This window comes from Macrotis lagotis, chromosome 2, assembly GCF_037893015.1.
Source record: "Macrotis lagotis isolate mMagLag1 chromosome 2, bilby.v1.9.chrom.fasta, whole genome shotgun sequence".
Taxonomy (NCBI): domain Eukaryota; kingdom Metazoa; phylum Chordata; class Mammalia; order Peramelemorphia; family Peramelidae; genus Macrotis; species Macrotis lagotis.
The window spans coordinates 223156776-223173647 of NC_133659.1; the positions used below are offsets into that span (position 1 = coordinate 223156776).

The window sequence follows — 16872 nt, forward strand, 5'->3', positions numbered from 1 at the left end:
CTACTACAAATCCAACTCATAGGTGATTAAGTTCATCTCTTCAAGGAAAAAACATAGCTTGAGACAAAAAGTTCCAAACTACCTTCTTTGTGGGAAAAGATATTTAGCTGAGAGAGAGAGAGAGAGAGAGAGAGAGAGAGAGAGAGAGAGAGAGAGAGAGCGAGCACTCACTGTGGAGTCAGGAGAACCCAAGGTATGAATCCTGCCTCCAACAGTTACACGCTGAGTGATGATAGGTAATTAAATGCAGAAAGGGGCCTCTGAGGCCATTGACACAAGAGAAAATTGAGATCAGGAATGGCTTAATGACCTGCCTAAAGTCACACACATGAAGTAAGTATCAGAAAGAAGTGGGATATGAACCCAGATCCTCTAACTCCAGAGCCCATGAACCTTTTTCAGTGAACCACCTGGAGTCTGTTTCTTCAACCATAAAAAAGAGATACCACATTTATAGTATCCACCTCATAGGATGTTTTGAGGACAAAATAAGAAAACGCATCAAAGATTAAAAAAAATTTAAAGTACTCTTTAAATAGTAATAATATCTATGAACTTGTCCCAGAGGATTATGATCACAGATAATCATTCTATCTTATTTCTTTAACTTTAACGGGGTGTTTACATATGTCATTGTAGGTCATTAGCCTCTTGAACAGTGAGGATAGAGTCAATATCTTTCACAAAGAGAACAAGAATTCATGAATTAGGGTTCTGCTTCATATTCTTTATTTTTTTAATTTTTCAAGGCAATGGGGTTAAGTGGCTTGCCCAAGGCCACACAGCTAGGTAATTATTAAGTGTCTGAGACCGGATTTGAACCCAGGTACTCCTGACTCCAGGGCTGGTGCTCTATCCACTGTGCCACCTAGCCACCCCTGAGCAAATGCTAGATGGTAAGATAATAGATTAGCTGATTAAAGATGCTCATGAAATTAACAGAAGAAACATAGTTAGGAGGGATAGCTAACTTATATGATAAAGATATTGACAGGTTGAAATGGGCTAAATATAACAAATGGAAATTTAATAAAGTGAATATAAAGTTTTACATATTCATAAGTGCCAGAAAGGGAAAATACAGTTAGAAGCAAGCGTTTTGAAAAAGCAGTTAAGTTTTAGTAGACTGAAAGCTCAACTTGAATTGGCAGTGTGATGTGCCAGTCAATAAAGCTAATATGATTGAAGATTGCTTTAAGAGGTCTTGATTCTAACACAAGGAAGTGATAGCTCCACTCTAATTTGCTTGCATCAGATCTCCTCCATAGTACTATGTTAAGTTCTAAGCCCCATCATATTAAGGACTCTGATAAACTGGAGGTCAGGATAATAAAAGTCCTTATACTCAAGATTGGTGGAAGGAATAAGACATCCTCCGAAGAGGAGACTTGGGTGTGTCAAGATAGCAGTGTTCACCTATTGAATGATGTCATATGGAAGAAAGCTCAGTCATGTTTCGTTTGGCTCCAGAAGGGAGAACCAGAGGGAAAGGATGGAGTTGAAATGAAGTAAAGTTGGGTTAGATTCCAAGAAAAAAAAATGTTTAAAAGTGGTTTGGGTTCCCTTGAGAGGTAGTTAAATTGTCTCTCCTTGCAAGTCTTTAAGTGGATGGTAGTTGTTCATTTATATGTTATACTATAACAGGGATTCCTTTTATGACTTCATTCCTGAATCCTCTCCTGCTGTTAGGATGTCCCAAAACCAAGCCCTGGGAGATTTAACCCTGATGTCCCTGAATCAATCACCTGATTGGTGGTGGCTTCATTTATCTGTTACATCTAGGACAGGTTCCAATTCAAACTTCACTCCTGAGCTATCTCCTTATTTACTTTCCATTGCACAAACTTTCCCTTTCACTACCTTTCCATTTCTGCAATCATAACCAAATTACTCCTGGAATGAGTCACCATCCCTGTAACTTTCATAACCAAAAGGTTCTTTCATTACCATTTTCCTCTTTGAAGGCAAGGATTGTGTTTGTCTTTCTATTGGAATCTTCAGTGTTTTGCTGAGTGCTGGATAAAAAGTAATTGCTTAAGAAATGACTTAACTGATTTACTCATTTCTTGTTGAATTAGACTATACTTACACACACACACACATACACACACACACACAAACACACACACAGTAGTGCTTGCCTTTTTTTAATGGGTGGGAGAGGTGCTGGAGGATAAGAATTTAGAATTGAAACATTTTTTTAAATGGTATTTCATCTCTTTACATTTATATATACATATGTATATGTAGAAGCATGCATATATACACATAATCACATATACATATGAATGTACCTATACAGATATATACATCATAGTTTTTTGTGTTCTTTTTTAAAAGTTATTTTCAGTTTCAAATTATTTCCTTCTCTATAGGCCCTCCCCCACTTAGAAGGCAAGCAATATATGGTACCCATTATATATGTGAAATCAAGCAAAATATATTTCTGTATTAGTCATACTAAAAAATGGCAAGAACAAGTAAAAAAAATATGCTCATACTTCATTATTCTCTCTCTGGAAGTGGATAGCATTTTTCATCTTGAGTCCTTGGAATTATCATGCATGTTTGTACTGATCAGAATGCTAAGTATTTTACCATTGATCATCATTACAATATTGCTGTTACTGTGCAGAGTGTTCTTTTGATTTTGCTCACTTCACTTTGCATCAGTTCATATAAGTCTTCCCAGGGATAAAACACAGATTTCATAAATGAGAAAGAATCTTAGAGACCATTTAGTTAAACTTCATTCTACAGATTAGGAATCAGGCCAACAGAAATTAGATTTGCTCAATGTTACTATTGCTAACCTTTGTATTATGTTTATATTATGTAGGGATTTGCTCTATGTGAGCAAGTTTGGTTGAACTATTGTTGAACTATAGTTACATTATTCCTTTGCAGGAATCTCAATTTTCAGTCACTTGGTACTTATCACTTTGTCTCTTTACTTTTTCTTTGTAATTGCCTTTGCTCCAAAGTCACTAAATTTGATTCATCTTTACTAGGTTTATCTGTTTGCTGCTGTTTGAATTCAATATGCATGAATGTTCAGCATTTCATTGTTAAACTACTCCTTAAAAAAAAAGGAATGTGTGTCCAAAAACTTCCTTGGGACATTTATTCCTTCAGAAATATCCCCTAGTAGAACATGGAGCAGGGTGTGAATTTCTAAATGTTAACTGTATTTTGTGACAATCTAGTGTTTATTCAAAAAGAAATGACAAATGACCAATAATGTGGTGCAATAAACAAACCTGGATAAAAAGTATTAAAGCAGGGGCAGGAGCTAGGATATTGTACTTTAATGAAAATCTGGTTTCTATGGGAATAAATTAGAGAAAGAGATTTAAAAGGCTGGTTCAACCAGGAAAGGGAGAGGGACATGATAAGAATTCTAAGTTCTTGGAACAGCATACTCCTATAGTCCCAAGGCTGGATTATGCAGAACATGTCTCTCTCCTGGTAAGAGGGCACAGAATCACAGATGGTACAGAAGACTCTGAGAGACTTAGTTTTTCATCTTTGAAGAAAATGGAGTCAACATTTTTTCTGGGGGATGAGGGACAAAATGCAGTTTGGAAGATATATTTTAGATGGGAAGCACCAGACCATGACAGCAGTCTGTGGCTAGAGATTAGCTGCTAGCCTGCTCTTGTCTCTGACTGGCATGGAAGTAGGGGATGAGGAGGCCCAGTGGCAGGATGGGGGGGGGGGCATCATGCCTCAGAGTTATAATTCTGTGTAACCAAAAGGGATGGGGAGAACTGCTGGGAAAATATGAATGTAATAAAATTCTAATTTATCTTATGCACCTGACACTGTGGGATTGAGCATGTTGACAGAGCAATATTGCCCATGGAGCATGCCTTTCTTACTACTCCTGAGAACTGCAGGATGGATCTGGATACCTATCCTTTTCTGACCTTGCTAAACTGATAAAATGTACTTTTACAACTGGGATTATAAAGTTGTTCTGAGATTCCAGGATATGACCAATGCTGGTCAAGGTGGTTTGAATTAGATGGAAGAAGGAGAATCAAAGGTGGAGGGAGTAAGGAGAAAGAAAGCAAGGGGGGAAGACAACAGGAAAGAAAAGACAGCAGACACAGAATCATTAGGGATATGTTTATTATTTAACAGAAATATTTCTATTCAACAGAAAATTTTAATCAGGTATTCTTTTTCCCTCTCCTCTCTAACCTATTTTTCTTGGAGCTTTTTAGTAAACAAAAAAATCTAGTTTCAGCTTTTGCTTAGCTGTTCTCTAACCAGAGCTCCCGGAGGCATGTGGGTGTCTGTAATAGTGCTACACGATTAGGATCATGACACTCCACAGATTTCTAACACCTCTTGGCTTCTACTCAGACAGAAACCAATTACTATTCTGAAGTCTCCCACTGAGACACATCAATCGAAAGCCAATGAAATTCATATCCTTTAACTCTCTTGCCTGACTCAAAGAACAATTTGGGGTTCAGGGAAAAGAGGAAAGCTGGAGTCTCCCTGGAGGATTTGTGGGGGAATATCAGTTCCCCATGTCTTTTCTGAGGAAAATAGCTGCATAAGATGGATTTATAATTCAGAGACCAATTCCCATTTGGTTCTACTATACTAATATCAAAGAAGTTCAAGGGGTATGGAAGTAAGAGGCATGACTAAGATACATGGATATTACGAATGAAAAAGTCCAGTTCCTCATTTTGCCAATGCAAAGATAGTTAAGCTTCATGATCTACAGAGTTCTCAAGATTGTTGCTGCTTATCATCTTTCTAGTGGGTAAGGCTATTTGTTTTCAATGAAGAGTGCCTCTAAATACAAGTATGCTTTAAATTTGTATTATTGTATTAATTGAAATAAATGGAGAATGAATCCAAATACAAACATGCCCTAAATATAAGCATTATGCTTTTTATTCACTCAATAAATATGTATTATGTAGCTCCTGGGATTTAAAAAAAACAATTTTCCCATTTGCTCACCATTTCTCTGTAAATTTTTTTCTGAGCATTATGATTTTGTGCTTTGTCATGCAACAGAAGTAGTAGTGAACTACAAGTATTTTATAAGGGCAGTAACTTGCATATTCATTATTTTCATTTAATAATGAGAATGGTGACTTAATGTAAAAAATGCTTCACAAATTGCCAATCAACTGCACTATCAGGATTTTATCATTTTACAGAGAAGGAAAACTGGGCCCCTCAAAATAATAAGACATGCCAAATCACAAGCTGGAATTCAAAATCAGTTCTTTTGACTCCCAGATCAATGCTCTTCCCATTTATACCATATTGATATGCAATATTATGCATATTTCTGTCCAATTTGGTGTTTGATTCTTTTTTTTTCTGTTTCTCAAGTATCTTATCAGAATTAGGGGAGACCCTGAAGGGAAAGAAGGGAAAGAAGGCTGTATTTTCTGACAGATGAAGGCAATCATCTGGCAGACTCTGCTGTCTTAATTTGCAACTTGTACATTAGACCAGAAGTGACTTACTCACAAGGACCTCTATCACATAGCATCAAACAAAAGGAGGGCAAAACTCTTCTGGAACATAAAGTATTATTGTTCTGCAGAGATTCATTAAAAGACTACTAAGCAATCACAATGGAATCTGCTTGCTCTAAATGTATTTGATATAAGCACCAACAAATCAAGAGAACTGAAACAAAGAACAAAACAAAAACAAAAGAAACAAAGTCAGTAATTTAAAAGAGAAACTAATATTGACATAATTCTGGAATAATGTTACCAGATGAAGGGAAAAAAGTGGCAGTCCACACAGAGTGTATATGTATATGTGTGTGATATACAATGATAGCCAATATGAACTTGAGCAAGACTACTTATATGAGGGAAGAGTAAGTTAGCCACTAGTGATCCAGTGGCACTATTCAATGCTAAATCATGAGGTAGCAGAATAAATGGATACCTCTTTCCTCTCACCTTTTCCTCAGGCAGCATGAAAACAATATTCTAGTAGCCTCTCATGCCCTCACCTAATTGCATGTACACTAAATTAGCTTTCATCAGAGAATATATTTTTTTCTGTTCCCCTACTCCCTCATCGGGCAAGAAGACAATCAGATTTGTTCTCTTTCTGAATTGTTCAAGAAAGAATTCAAGCTTGTGCTTTTGGAATCTAAAAATAGGCTGACACTAGTTGGGCTAATTACCATAAGGCTGAAAATTCATAGCTAATTGAACTCTTGTTAAACAGTCCTGACTTCCCTCATCTGTGTCAACAACACCACCATTCACTTAATCATTAAATCCGAGTCATCTTTGACTATTCTCTCTCAATCATCTCCTTTATCCAATCAATGGTCCTTCTAATTCTACAAAATCTCTTAAATCTGAACATTCTTTTTCATGCTCACAACTGCTTCAGTTCTACTTCAGGTAAGTTACAGTATATTAACTACTTTTGCCCTCCAGAGTTACTCCACTCCACTTCAGCTTTTCTATGTTTGCCATATGAATGCTTATAATTGGATCTTGTCATTGCTTGTACTAAAAATTTAAGTATAAATTTTTTTTAACTGGCTTTAACTTACAGTGAACCCTACCACATAATATACCATAGCCAAACTTGTTTACTTGCTCTCCCCTGAATAACCTTCTTCAGGCCTTGCAAGGTTCCTGTAGTATTTTCTGCTAAGAATTACCTTTTGCATTCCTCTGTATGTTAGAAGACTCAGAAGACCTCTGCCACCTTAGGAAAGCCTTCCATGATTACCCTTTCAAAATCAGAAAATAACCTTTCGTTGTCCTTGTAGAGGACTTTGAGGGATTGGGCACTGTTTTTTATCATAATTATTTATTCTCTCTCTCCTACTAGACTGAAATGTTTGCCATGAGGGAAGGGCTGTGGAGTATAACAGTAGCTCAGATTTCCATAGCACTTTAATGTTTACAAAGCCCTATTCCTCACAATGACCTTAGGAGATCAGCTAAATGAAGCAGCTGGGTGGAGAAGTGAATGGGATGCTGAGATGGGAATCAGAAAATGCATTCAAATCTTACTTCAGGTACCTTGTAGCTGTGTGACCCTTGATAAATAATTTAACATGTCAGCCTGAGTTTCCTCATTGGTAAAATGGGGATAATAATAGCACTTACCTCATAGACCTATGGTGAAGATCAAATAAGATAATATCTAGAATGTGCTTAACAAAGTATCTAGTACATAAGAAGTACTTAAATAAATATTGTTCTTTTTCTTCTTTCCTTCCCCAATGAGGTAGCTGAAGTATTTTAATCTTCATTTTACAGATGAGTAAACTGAGACTCAGAAAGATTAAATAACAATCCTAAGACCATTGAAGTACTAAATTTTAGAGTTGGGATTCAAACCAGAGTCCTGACCTATGTCTCCTTATTTGCCTTTTTTATGTTTCTCTCAACACACACATATACATACACACACACACACACACATTCATATGATAATTAGAGGAGGAAGCAAGCAGTGTCAAGAAGATCAGAAAGGCTTCCTGAGGGATGTCGGAGCAGAATGGGGCTTTGAAGGAAGCCACTTTCTGTCTCTAGATTTCACTAAATGAAGAGACTGAAGAGCTGATCTCTCCTAGACAGCTCAGTGGATAGAATACTGGATCTGGAGTTAGAAAGACTTGAGTTCAATACTGGCTTCAGACACTTACTAGCAAGTCATTATTGTTGTGGTGGTTATTATTTTGCTTAAATCCACTGGAGAAGGCAGAAATGGCAAACCACTTCAATATCTTTGCAAAGAAAACTCTATGGATGGTGTTTTCCAGCTCATGAAACAGTCATACTAAATTGAATGACAACTATCTTACAGCTCTGACCTTTTTTTTTTTGTTTTTAGAAAGAGGGTCAGAGAAACTTTTATGAAATACTTTAAGGGTCTCAGATATGTGTCATTTTGAGCTGATAGCACTTAGCATATTTAAGTTAAATTAACAATTTATCTTTTTTTTTTAAGAGAGATGGCTGTTATCAAAATTTTTGCTGGGACAGGGACATAATGAACTATAAATGTGCCTCATAACTGGATAAAAAAGAAGAAAGGTTCCCTTTTTTTTTTTTAAAAGTACTTGTTATCTTTTTTCTTGAAGCAAACAAAATCACAGAATTGCTCCATCCAATCCAAATTCCCTCTATCACTTTGATAATAGTTCTTCACTAAAGAAGAATCAACCAATTCTAGAAACTGTCTGCTCCATTTGGGGATATTTCTAATTTTTGGAAGAGTTTTCCCCTTATATTCAGTGTCTCTACAACTTCTTACACCCCCTACTTCTAGTTCTGCCCTATGGAATGTAATTTATGTGGCAAGGTGAAGGCCTGTAATTGTGCTTACTTTACCAAACACCTAATTGACACTGGTGTTTCAAAATATGAGTTAATAAACCTACATTCTGGTGAATAAATCTGTCTCTTTTGAGTATTGTTGGCAGGGATTTCTCTCCCCAAGACAGATTCTATCTGATAGAATATCAGATCAGGGCTTCCAAACCTGGGGGACACATATCCAAGAACATAAGAAGTTTATCACTGGAGGGATAAATGACTATTACCCAATTAAAATATTCCCAAAGTGGAAGAGTTAGTGAAACAGGGGCAGAGTGGAAAAAGGAAGAAGAGTCAGAATGCATCTAAAACATTGGAAAGAGACAGTTGAAGAAATAAATTCTACTGATAAAAATTAGATGAATGTGGGGTTTAAAAATGAAATCCTTTTTGAAACCCTTTTCATACTGAATTAGAAAAAAGTCCAGCAACAACAACCCAGTAAAAGATTAACCTATCTTCACAATATTCAGACACTCTGACTTGATTTACAATTTTTGAAATGATGATACTTTTTAATGTGCTGTTGGAGAAACATCTCAGTACTGATGTGCTCAATTTTTAATTCTGTTTATGGCAACTTATCTCTGTGGATCAGGATTCTTGTTCTTCTCAAATCCAAAGCAACAACTGAAGGTTGAATATAAATATGCAAGAATCTCCCTCAAAAACTATACTTAGAATAAAACTGATGGTTTAAAAGAAACAGTATCGAGGCTCTCACTATTATTGGACTGTATTCTGATAAATATTTAAGAAATTTATGATATTAAAAATGTTATGTACAGAATAGTTTTCTATTTTTTTTTTAGGTTTGTTTTTTTTTTTTTTTGCAAGGCAAATGGGGTTAAGTGGCTTGCCCAAGGCCAGACAGCTAGGTAATTTGAGACCAGATTTGAACCCAGGTACTCCTGACTCCAGGGCCAGTGCTTTATCCACGGCGCCACCTAGCCGCCCCTAGAATAGTTTTCTTTATGAAACATTAATCCTTTATTTTATTTCTTATGTACATATGCATGGTAAATTCAATCATTTACATTTTTTCATATTTATTAAGGATTATGAAGATGTTTACTGAAAGCCAAGAAGTCTGGGGATGAAAAAAAAGTTGTGAACCCTTTAGATAAATGGATTTTCAGCTAGCAAACCTGTACCAAGCTACAGCTATCTTGTGAGGTATAGTCACCATATACCTATATTCACCATACAGGAAATATTTTGGACTGAGTTCAGGGCTTTTTCTCTAAAACAGGGATTGGCAGATGAATACCAGAGCTAGGTATCACATCCCTCACTCTATATTATGCAGCCTATGAAAAAGAAATTTCTAGCAACAATAACTGATACAATGAAGGGCATTTACCTCCTAAGAGCTTTTTAAGGTCCAAATAACTTGGGCCATTTAGCATGTGTATGGCAGAGGTCTCCTGTCAGCCTTGTTGATCAGAAATAATATATAAGGTTTCATATAGAAGTCTGTTAGATAATACTAGATAGAAACATATTTCTTCTCTAGTTGCCAGCTGTGTGCTTAAGAAATACATCAAACTTCAGTCCAAGTGAACTTATTTTAGGAAGGCAAAATATACTGATGCTAAAAACAAACAAAAAGTTTGACTCATGCTTAATTTTTGGATTATCAATGCCATTGGAATAGATTCTATTCTTATTTTGGGGATTCTAAGAGAATCTATCAATGATTGTTACTAGAAAAAGATAAGGATATTTTGAAGCCATAATTTAATGAGAAGTGAAAGCTAATTTAAAAGGTTTTTTCATCCCTCTTCACATTTACTTATTAGTTATAAGAGTTTAAGGAAAAGATGAGATCAAACCTTAATTATATTAAATAGTTAAATTAAATGACATTTATCCTTGGTTTGTTTTTTTTAGTTTTGGTTATTTTGTAAGGCAATGGGGGGTAAGTGACTTGCCCAGGGTCACATGGCTAGGTAATTATTAAGTGTCTGAGGCCAGATTTGAACTCAGGTACTCCTGACTCCAGGGCCGGTACTCTATCCACTGTGCCACCTAGCTGCTCCAACATTTATCTTTTAAACTCAAAACATCATACTTAAAATGTTTCAGGAGTTCTCCATTATAATGGAGTTATTCAGTATAATTTAGGCAGCATTGGTTCTCATCAGGCACAAGTTCAGATTTTAACCTCCCCTTTTTTGAGAGGAAATAATGTGCTTGTGATCTCTTTTGGATTGCTACCTTTAAATCTTCAGCTCTAAAAAAACCCAAAGAAAAGAAAGTTGAGGTATAATGTGGGTTGGATGACATTCTCAGTTGATCTCAGAATTCAATAATCGTTATCTGGACTTGTTTTAAGATCAACTCATTAAGAAAATGAAAAACATTTTTGAAAAGATACTTCTGCTCCTTCTTTTGAGGAAAAGGGGTTTGATAAAAGACTAAAAATTTTGCTAAAGAATTGACTATGATACCATTTGGACTTTTTCTCAACCAAATATATAATATACTGACAACTGAGAAAAAGGAAGCTTAGGAAAAAGAAGCAATGATTGATCCAAATAAATTTTGAATTATTGAATTTTGAATCTAGACATGCAGATACAAGGATACACAATGTAACTTTTAAATTGACAAAGGAAAAACTTCAAGGAAATTCAATTTTCAAATTCTAAAAAAAACTACCTGATTATATGAATACAAGAATATAAATTTTCAGATTGCAGTTGTGGGTATTATTGGTGAAAAATGCAAGGTTTTTTTCTTCTTCTAGTTTTAGAAAAGTATTTCAAATTGGGGGAAAAAGCAAAAAAATAGATTGCTACAAAAGGACTCATGGCACAGACATTTCTGTTTTAGCTCAGTTTCCACTCCAAGGAGATTGGAGTAAGAGCTCTCCTAGCAAAGAACAGCCACCTCTAGCTTTGTCCTACAGGAATGTCAGCAGTCTGGATTTGTCACATCAACCCATTTCTGAAGGAATGATTATGGCAGCAAAAATTTTCCATTATGATTTTGCTGCAGAATTAGGGCAGAATGAAAGATAACCTGGAAAGTTAACCCCAATTAGGCTAAAGTGTGGCCTGTGGAATGGCCTAAGGCTATCCCAATTGTTCATAAAGCCAGATAACTACAAATGCCATTTTTCAGTAAGAATGAAGACAAAGCATTTGACATTAGCAAGAACAAGAATGACAAGACTGTATTCAGATAAGACTAGGTGACTGAATCTGTCTTCATTTAAAAATAAAGATGCTCAACTCCCAGAGCAATGAGCTGGGCTACCACAACCTCTTCAGTTTCATGCATGTAATGGATAATGAAGATATAATTAGTAGGTCATGCTGGACATAACAGTATCAGTGTTAAATGTTATAAGTAACTTCTGTTTTATTTGAAGACTGCCCCCACCCTCCCATTCAGTATTGTAAACTATGACTCCCATTGCCTCTCCTCCTTGGCCCACAGGAATAGAGCATAGCCCCCTGATGAACAGGCAGGATAGTCAATAAGGAAGTGGGAAGCAGGTCTAAGTTGGTACTTTGAGCAGGGGATAATTTCATACATAATTATTCTGTGAAGAATGAAAAAAAAATCAATGACTGAATAACATTGGCTCATAGGGATCAAGTTTTAAATATGACTAACAAATTTTAAAATATAGTTGAGATCCACATTTAAAAGAGGTATGAGATAATATTTTGGGATTTGGGAAATACAGAGAAAAAGAGGAAAGGAACATTATGAGTATTAAATATATCTATGTTGAATGACAGCAGGTATCTGCTGACATGGGAATCTAAGAGAAACAGAATAGGATCTGGAATTTAATGCAAATCAACAACAATAAGATCAGTTACCTTCATTACTGGCTGGGCAAAATATTTGGCACTCCAATCACAGAATCCTGTCTGCATTGTGGCTGAAATGAAACTTTTGTGTCCAACAGTGTCATCTGCATCATCAGTGGTCTTCCAAGAGAGAGAGAATGAACAAAGAAATGATTAAAAATCTAGCAACTAAGAAAACCATTTCTGAGTTTCCTCCTATTATTTTGTTTTATTTCTTCAGTTAAAAAATTCCGATATTCCTATATCTAACTAACTATAACCTCTTATTATTCTATCTTTCCCTATGGCTCAACTCTCTGAAATCCAATTTTTGTCCTTAATATATTCAATATATTCACCCCTCAAATAAGTTCAAAGGTCATTAGTCTTCCTCTCACTATATTTTCCTCTTTTCTTGAATCCTTTGTCCATTCTCTTTTTACCACATATCCCTTGCCTTAGTTCAGACTAATTCTCACCATCTAACTCCTAAACTCCTATTTACATGCTGCTGAATAAAGCTGGAGGAAGTCATAAAACTTCTCCTGACAGGATACATTATCAATTATATTGTTCAACTTCATTTGAGTCCTCAATGCAATAAGGAAATTCTCTGAATTTTCCCTAATTGCTTTCCAATTTTACTCCCACAGAGATTTTTTCAAACTTTCTCTTCTCTCCTTAAAACTCTTACACTTCTAACCTCCACCCATTCCACAGCTGAGGACTTGCCCTTTTATTTTATTGAGAAAATTGAGGCCACCTGAAATAAGCTTCCTCTTCTTCCATTGTCTTCATTTCAAAACACTTTGACATCATCCTCAATTCTCTTGTCTTTCAGATTCTGACAAAAAAGTGGTCTGTCTCTCTCCTTATTAAGACCAATTCTTCCATGTACCCTTGATTATATACTTTCCTTTCTCTAGCAAATAAATCTTAATTATTTCTCCCTGCCCCCCCCCCAAAGCCCCAATCTCCAACCAACTGGTTCCTTCTCTACTGTCTTCATTGATCCTTAAATTTATTTCCTCTATTTTTTTTTAAGGATTTTGCAAGGCAATGGAGTTAAGTGGCTTGCCCAAGGCCACACAGCTAGGTAATTATTAAGTGTCTGAGGCCAGATTTGAACTCAGGTACTTCTGACTCCGTGCTCTTATTCACTGTGCCACCTAGCCACTCCCTATTTCCTTTATTCTTAAAAAGCCTTCATTAGATACCAACTTCTCAAGATATCTTCTCTCTCTCTCTCTCTGTCTCTCTCTCCGCCACGCTCCTAAAAATTGTGAACTCTGCTTTTATTTTATTTCCTTATTTCTCCACCCTTTGTAATTTGGCTACTGAATTCACCAATTACCTGAAACTGATTTCCCCAAGGCTCCCTATACTATCAAATCTGATGGTCTTTTCTTCATTCTTGACTTTACCAGGTCATCTGATACTGTTGACTTCCTCTACTCTTGGATACCCTCTCTTTTTCCAGTGATTGTGATTCTACATCCTACATCCTGGTTCTCATTACACTTATTATGACTGCTCCTCAATCTCTTTTGCTGGCTAATCATCCTTATCTTAAGCATAACTGTGTCTTTTTTAGTGATCTATCCTCAGTTCCCTACTCCTCTCTATACTCTTTCTTACTGAATACACTGATTTCCACATTAATTAGCAGATCTATGCAGATGACTCAAAGATTTCTATACCCAGTCCCAGGATCCTCTTTGATCTTCAATTCCACAACAACTTCCTATTTTACAGTTCACAAGATGTGCACTACAGTTTTGGATTCAAAACTGAACTCATTGCTGATCTTTCCAACCTTTGTTATTTCTTCCAGTCAGCCAGGTTTACCACCTTCTTCCTCACCCCCCCCATAGTAAGGACTTAATTAATAAATTTTTAATAAATTCTTGACTGATTGAACTACCTTTTATTTGTTCTTTGTAATTCATTTATTTATACTCATATATATGCTGGTTGCTCCCCACATTAGAACATAACTTCTTGCAAATACAAATTATTTCCTTTATTATATGTATGTCCCAGTTATCTAACACAGTATCATTTAATAAATGTTTAGTAATTGATTCCCTAATGATAAGCAACTGGACTTAGAAAATCCAGAAGCAGGGATAAATAAGAGAAAAATTTCTTCAGGTAAGATTTGAAACCCAATTACAGCAGTAATGTGAGTAATGTGTTTACGTTGGAACAACCAAACAAAATGTCTGTTGTTAGCTATGCCAAAATTAGAGTCCATAAATGTTAGCCAATGATAAACACAAACACAAATTTACATCTGGCTTGATTTCTTGATTAAACTGGCAGATGAAGCAGCAACTTCCATTATGTCAGGTTTCATCCACAGGAGAGCTAAGCCTCATACTTGGTAGCACTCAGCAGCCCAGCATAAAGTAGAAGGTGGCATTCTTACAAGGTACACTTGCTGAATGCTATTTTGTAAAACTTTCCCACCACCTGACAGCATCGTGCCTAGACAGGAGGATGGCCACATTTTTTTTTTTTGGCTTTTGCAAGGCAATGGGGTTAAGTGACTTGCCCAAGGTCACACTGGCTAAATAATTATTAAGTGTTTGAGGCTGGATTTGATCTCAGGTCTTCCTGATTACACGGATGGTACTCTATCCACTAGTTGCTCCTGAGTGGTCACTTTTTAATCTATTGGGAACAAAGATTCTCTCCATAGTTATTTTCCTTTTCCCTCATTCATCAATGGATTCTGTTAACCCCTACATTGTTCAGGTGTAGAATGCATCACATAAATACAACCACACTGCAGATCCACTCACTTTACATAAATGTATTTGATATATCTTGATTTCTTTTTAACCTCAGTGATCCTGGCATAGGAAAAGGTCACAAATATTTGTCAAGAATAATTTTATGATCATGTATTATTCTGACAAGTACATTCCTCATCATGCAAACTAAAACATGAAGTTGTCTCTTCAGCATATCTTTTGAACTGTGTTGATGAAGGAATTAGTATCAGTTTATAAAGAACAATTGAATGTTTAAAAAAATAACCCGCTCAGATTAAATAATTCTATACAGTAGCTGTGGTTTACATTGCCGCATCAAGTGATGAAAAGTAATATTTCTCTAGGAAGAAGGAAATTGATTTTATTATTTGGTTTTATTTTATGAAGTTTCCAAGAATAGAAGAAATTAGATTAGTGGGGACAGCAATAAGATAAATGCACATTGCAATATTCATAAAGGATATGATAGCTCAAACAATAGGGTAGATTTGTGTGTATGCAAAAGAAAAAAAAAAGGACAGGGTAATCTGACTAAATGAACTAAGCAAGGGAACAGACTTGGACAAGTTGTAGGAAATAATTTTAGCTCCATTTTTTTACAAACTCAGTGACATGAAGTTACTTAAATCCTGGTCCCTTCTAACATCTGAGAAATAAGGATATCAGGCTTTGATTATGAACCAGTTAGAATGGTTGTAAAGGACTTACAGGAAAATAAGGAGCTCCAAGTTGCTGAAATAGTAAAGGTGGTTGTTGTTATTTACCTGATCTGGGCCTTTGTCAAACATCTTTCGTGTCCTGGGGAACTGGTGAGAGTGAGGTGTATACTGTACCCCCATGGTACCCACATTAGCTGGTCTGCCCGATGGGATATCCCGACTGCCTGGCTGCTTAGTCACATCATTGGTCAGGCTGGAGCTGCTGGTACTGGATGTTGGAGGGGAGCCTCTGTCAGAGGGAGAAGTATAAGAGATATTCATAAGATAAAAAGATAAGGATATTCATAAGAGATGAATATCCTGTTTCATTATCCCATTATCCCTCACCTAGATCTCATAGAGACTCACTAGTGACCTCACTAAGAGGTCACTAGGTCTAATCCCTTATCTCTAAGCATATACTCTCTTAAATTACTGAACATTAATATGTAATGAGACAATTTGATACCTTTCCCAAGTCTTTTAAATTTTTTAAATTTATTTAAGGCAATGGGGTTAAATGATTTGCCCAAGGTCACACATCCAGGCAATTATTAAGTGTCTGAGGCTGGATTTGAACTTAGATCCTTCTGACTCCAGGACCAGTGCTCTATCCATTATGGCACCTAGCTGTCCCCAACAACTAAGTCTTTTTCATAGAAAAGTAGTATACCAATACATAAACCAAATTAACAGTCAAATGGATCATTTCTACTCTTATCATTAAGGAATACAGAATAATTCACTGTTTTATCTGCATTTTCTATGCAATTAAATTACTCCCTGAGGTACAAAACTGTCATAGGAAAAAGTCTTCCCATAAATTTTTTAATTGGGGTGTATTGTTATTGACTTTTACAATTTTATAGGAACACTAAGGAGAACTTTAATGGTTAGTACATACAAACAATGAACTGATCTCAACTTGGAGGAGACCTCTGGGAATGGAGGAAAATATATTAAAGGAAAGGAGAAGAGGGAAGAGTATGGAAGATGGAGATGGGAAAGAAATAGACAAAGTATAAAAAACATATTTCTGAAAAAGAGCAAGTTACTAAGAAAAAATAAACCAGGAGAGAGTCTAAATCTAAATCAGCAGACAACTTACCCAACTTGGTGAATGTGCATGCCCTTATTGGTAGGGCTAGCTGGGGCAGACTGAGTAAGGGAAGAAGTGTCAAGGATGCGCTGAGGACGGGCATTGACAGTGGCCTGGAGAAAAATGGTACAAAAAGCAAGG

At 36.0% G+C, this 16872-nt stretch overlaps 1 protein-coding gene across 8 annotated transcripts in view; it reads right to left on the reverse strand.

Annotated features, from left to right (window-relative positions):
* The window catches only part of RPTOR (regulatory associated protein of MTOR complex 1), a 552432-nt gene that overhangs the window by 78890 nt on the left and 456670 nt on the right, over positions 1-16872 (reverse strand). For all 8 annotated transcript variants that reach the window (XM_074224960.1, XM_074224956.1, XM_074224957.1 and 5 more), the window contains 3 exons: positions 16741-16844; positions 15699-15882; positions 12185-12295 (listed from right to left, as the gene is read on the reverse strand). In XM_074224960.1, the coding sequence (XP_074081061.1) occupies positions 12185-12295; positions 15699-15882; positions 16741-16844 (399 nt within the window). The remainder of the gene's footprint in view (positions 1-12184; positions 12296-15698; positions 15883-16740; positions 16845-16872) is intronic.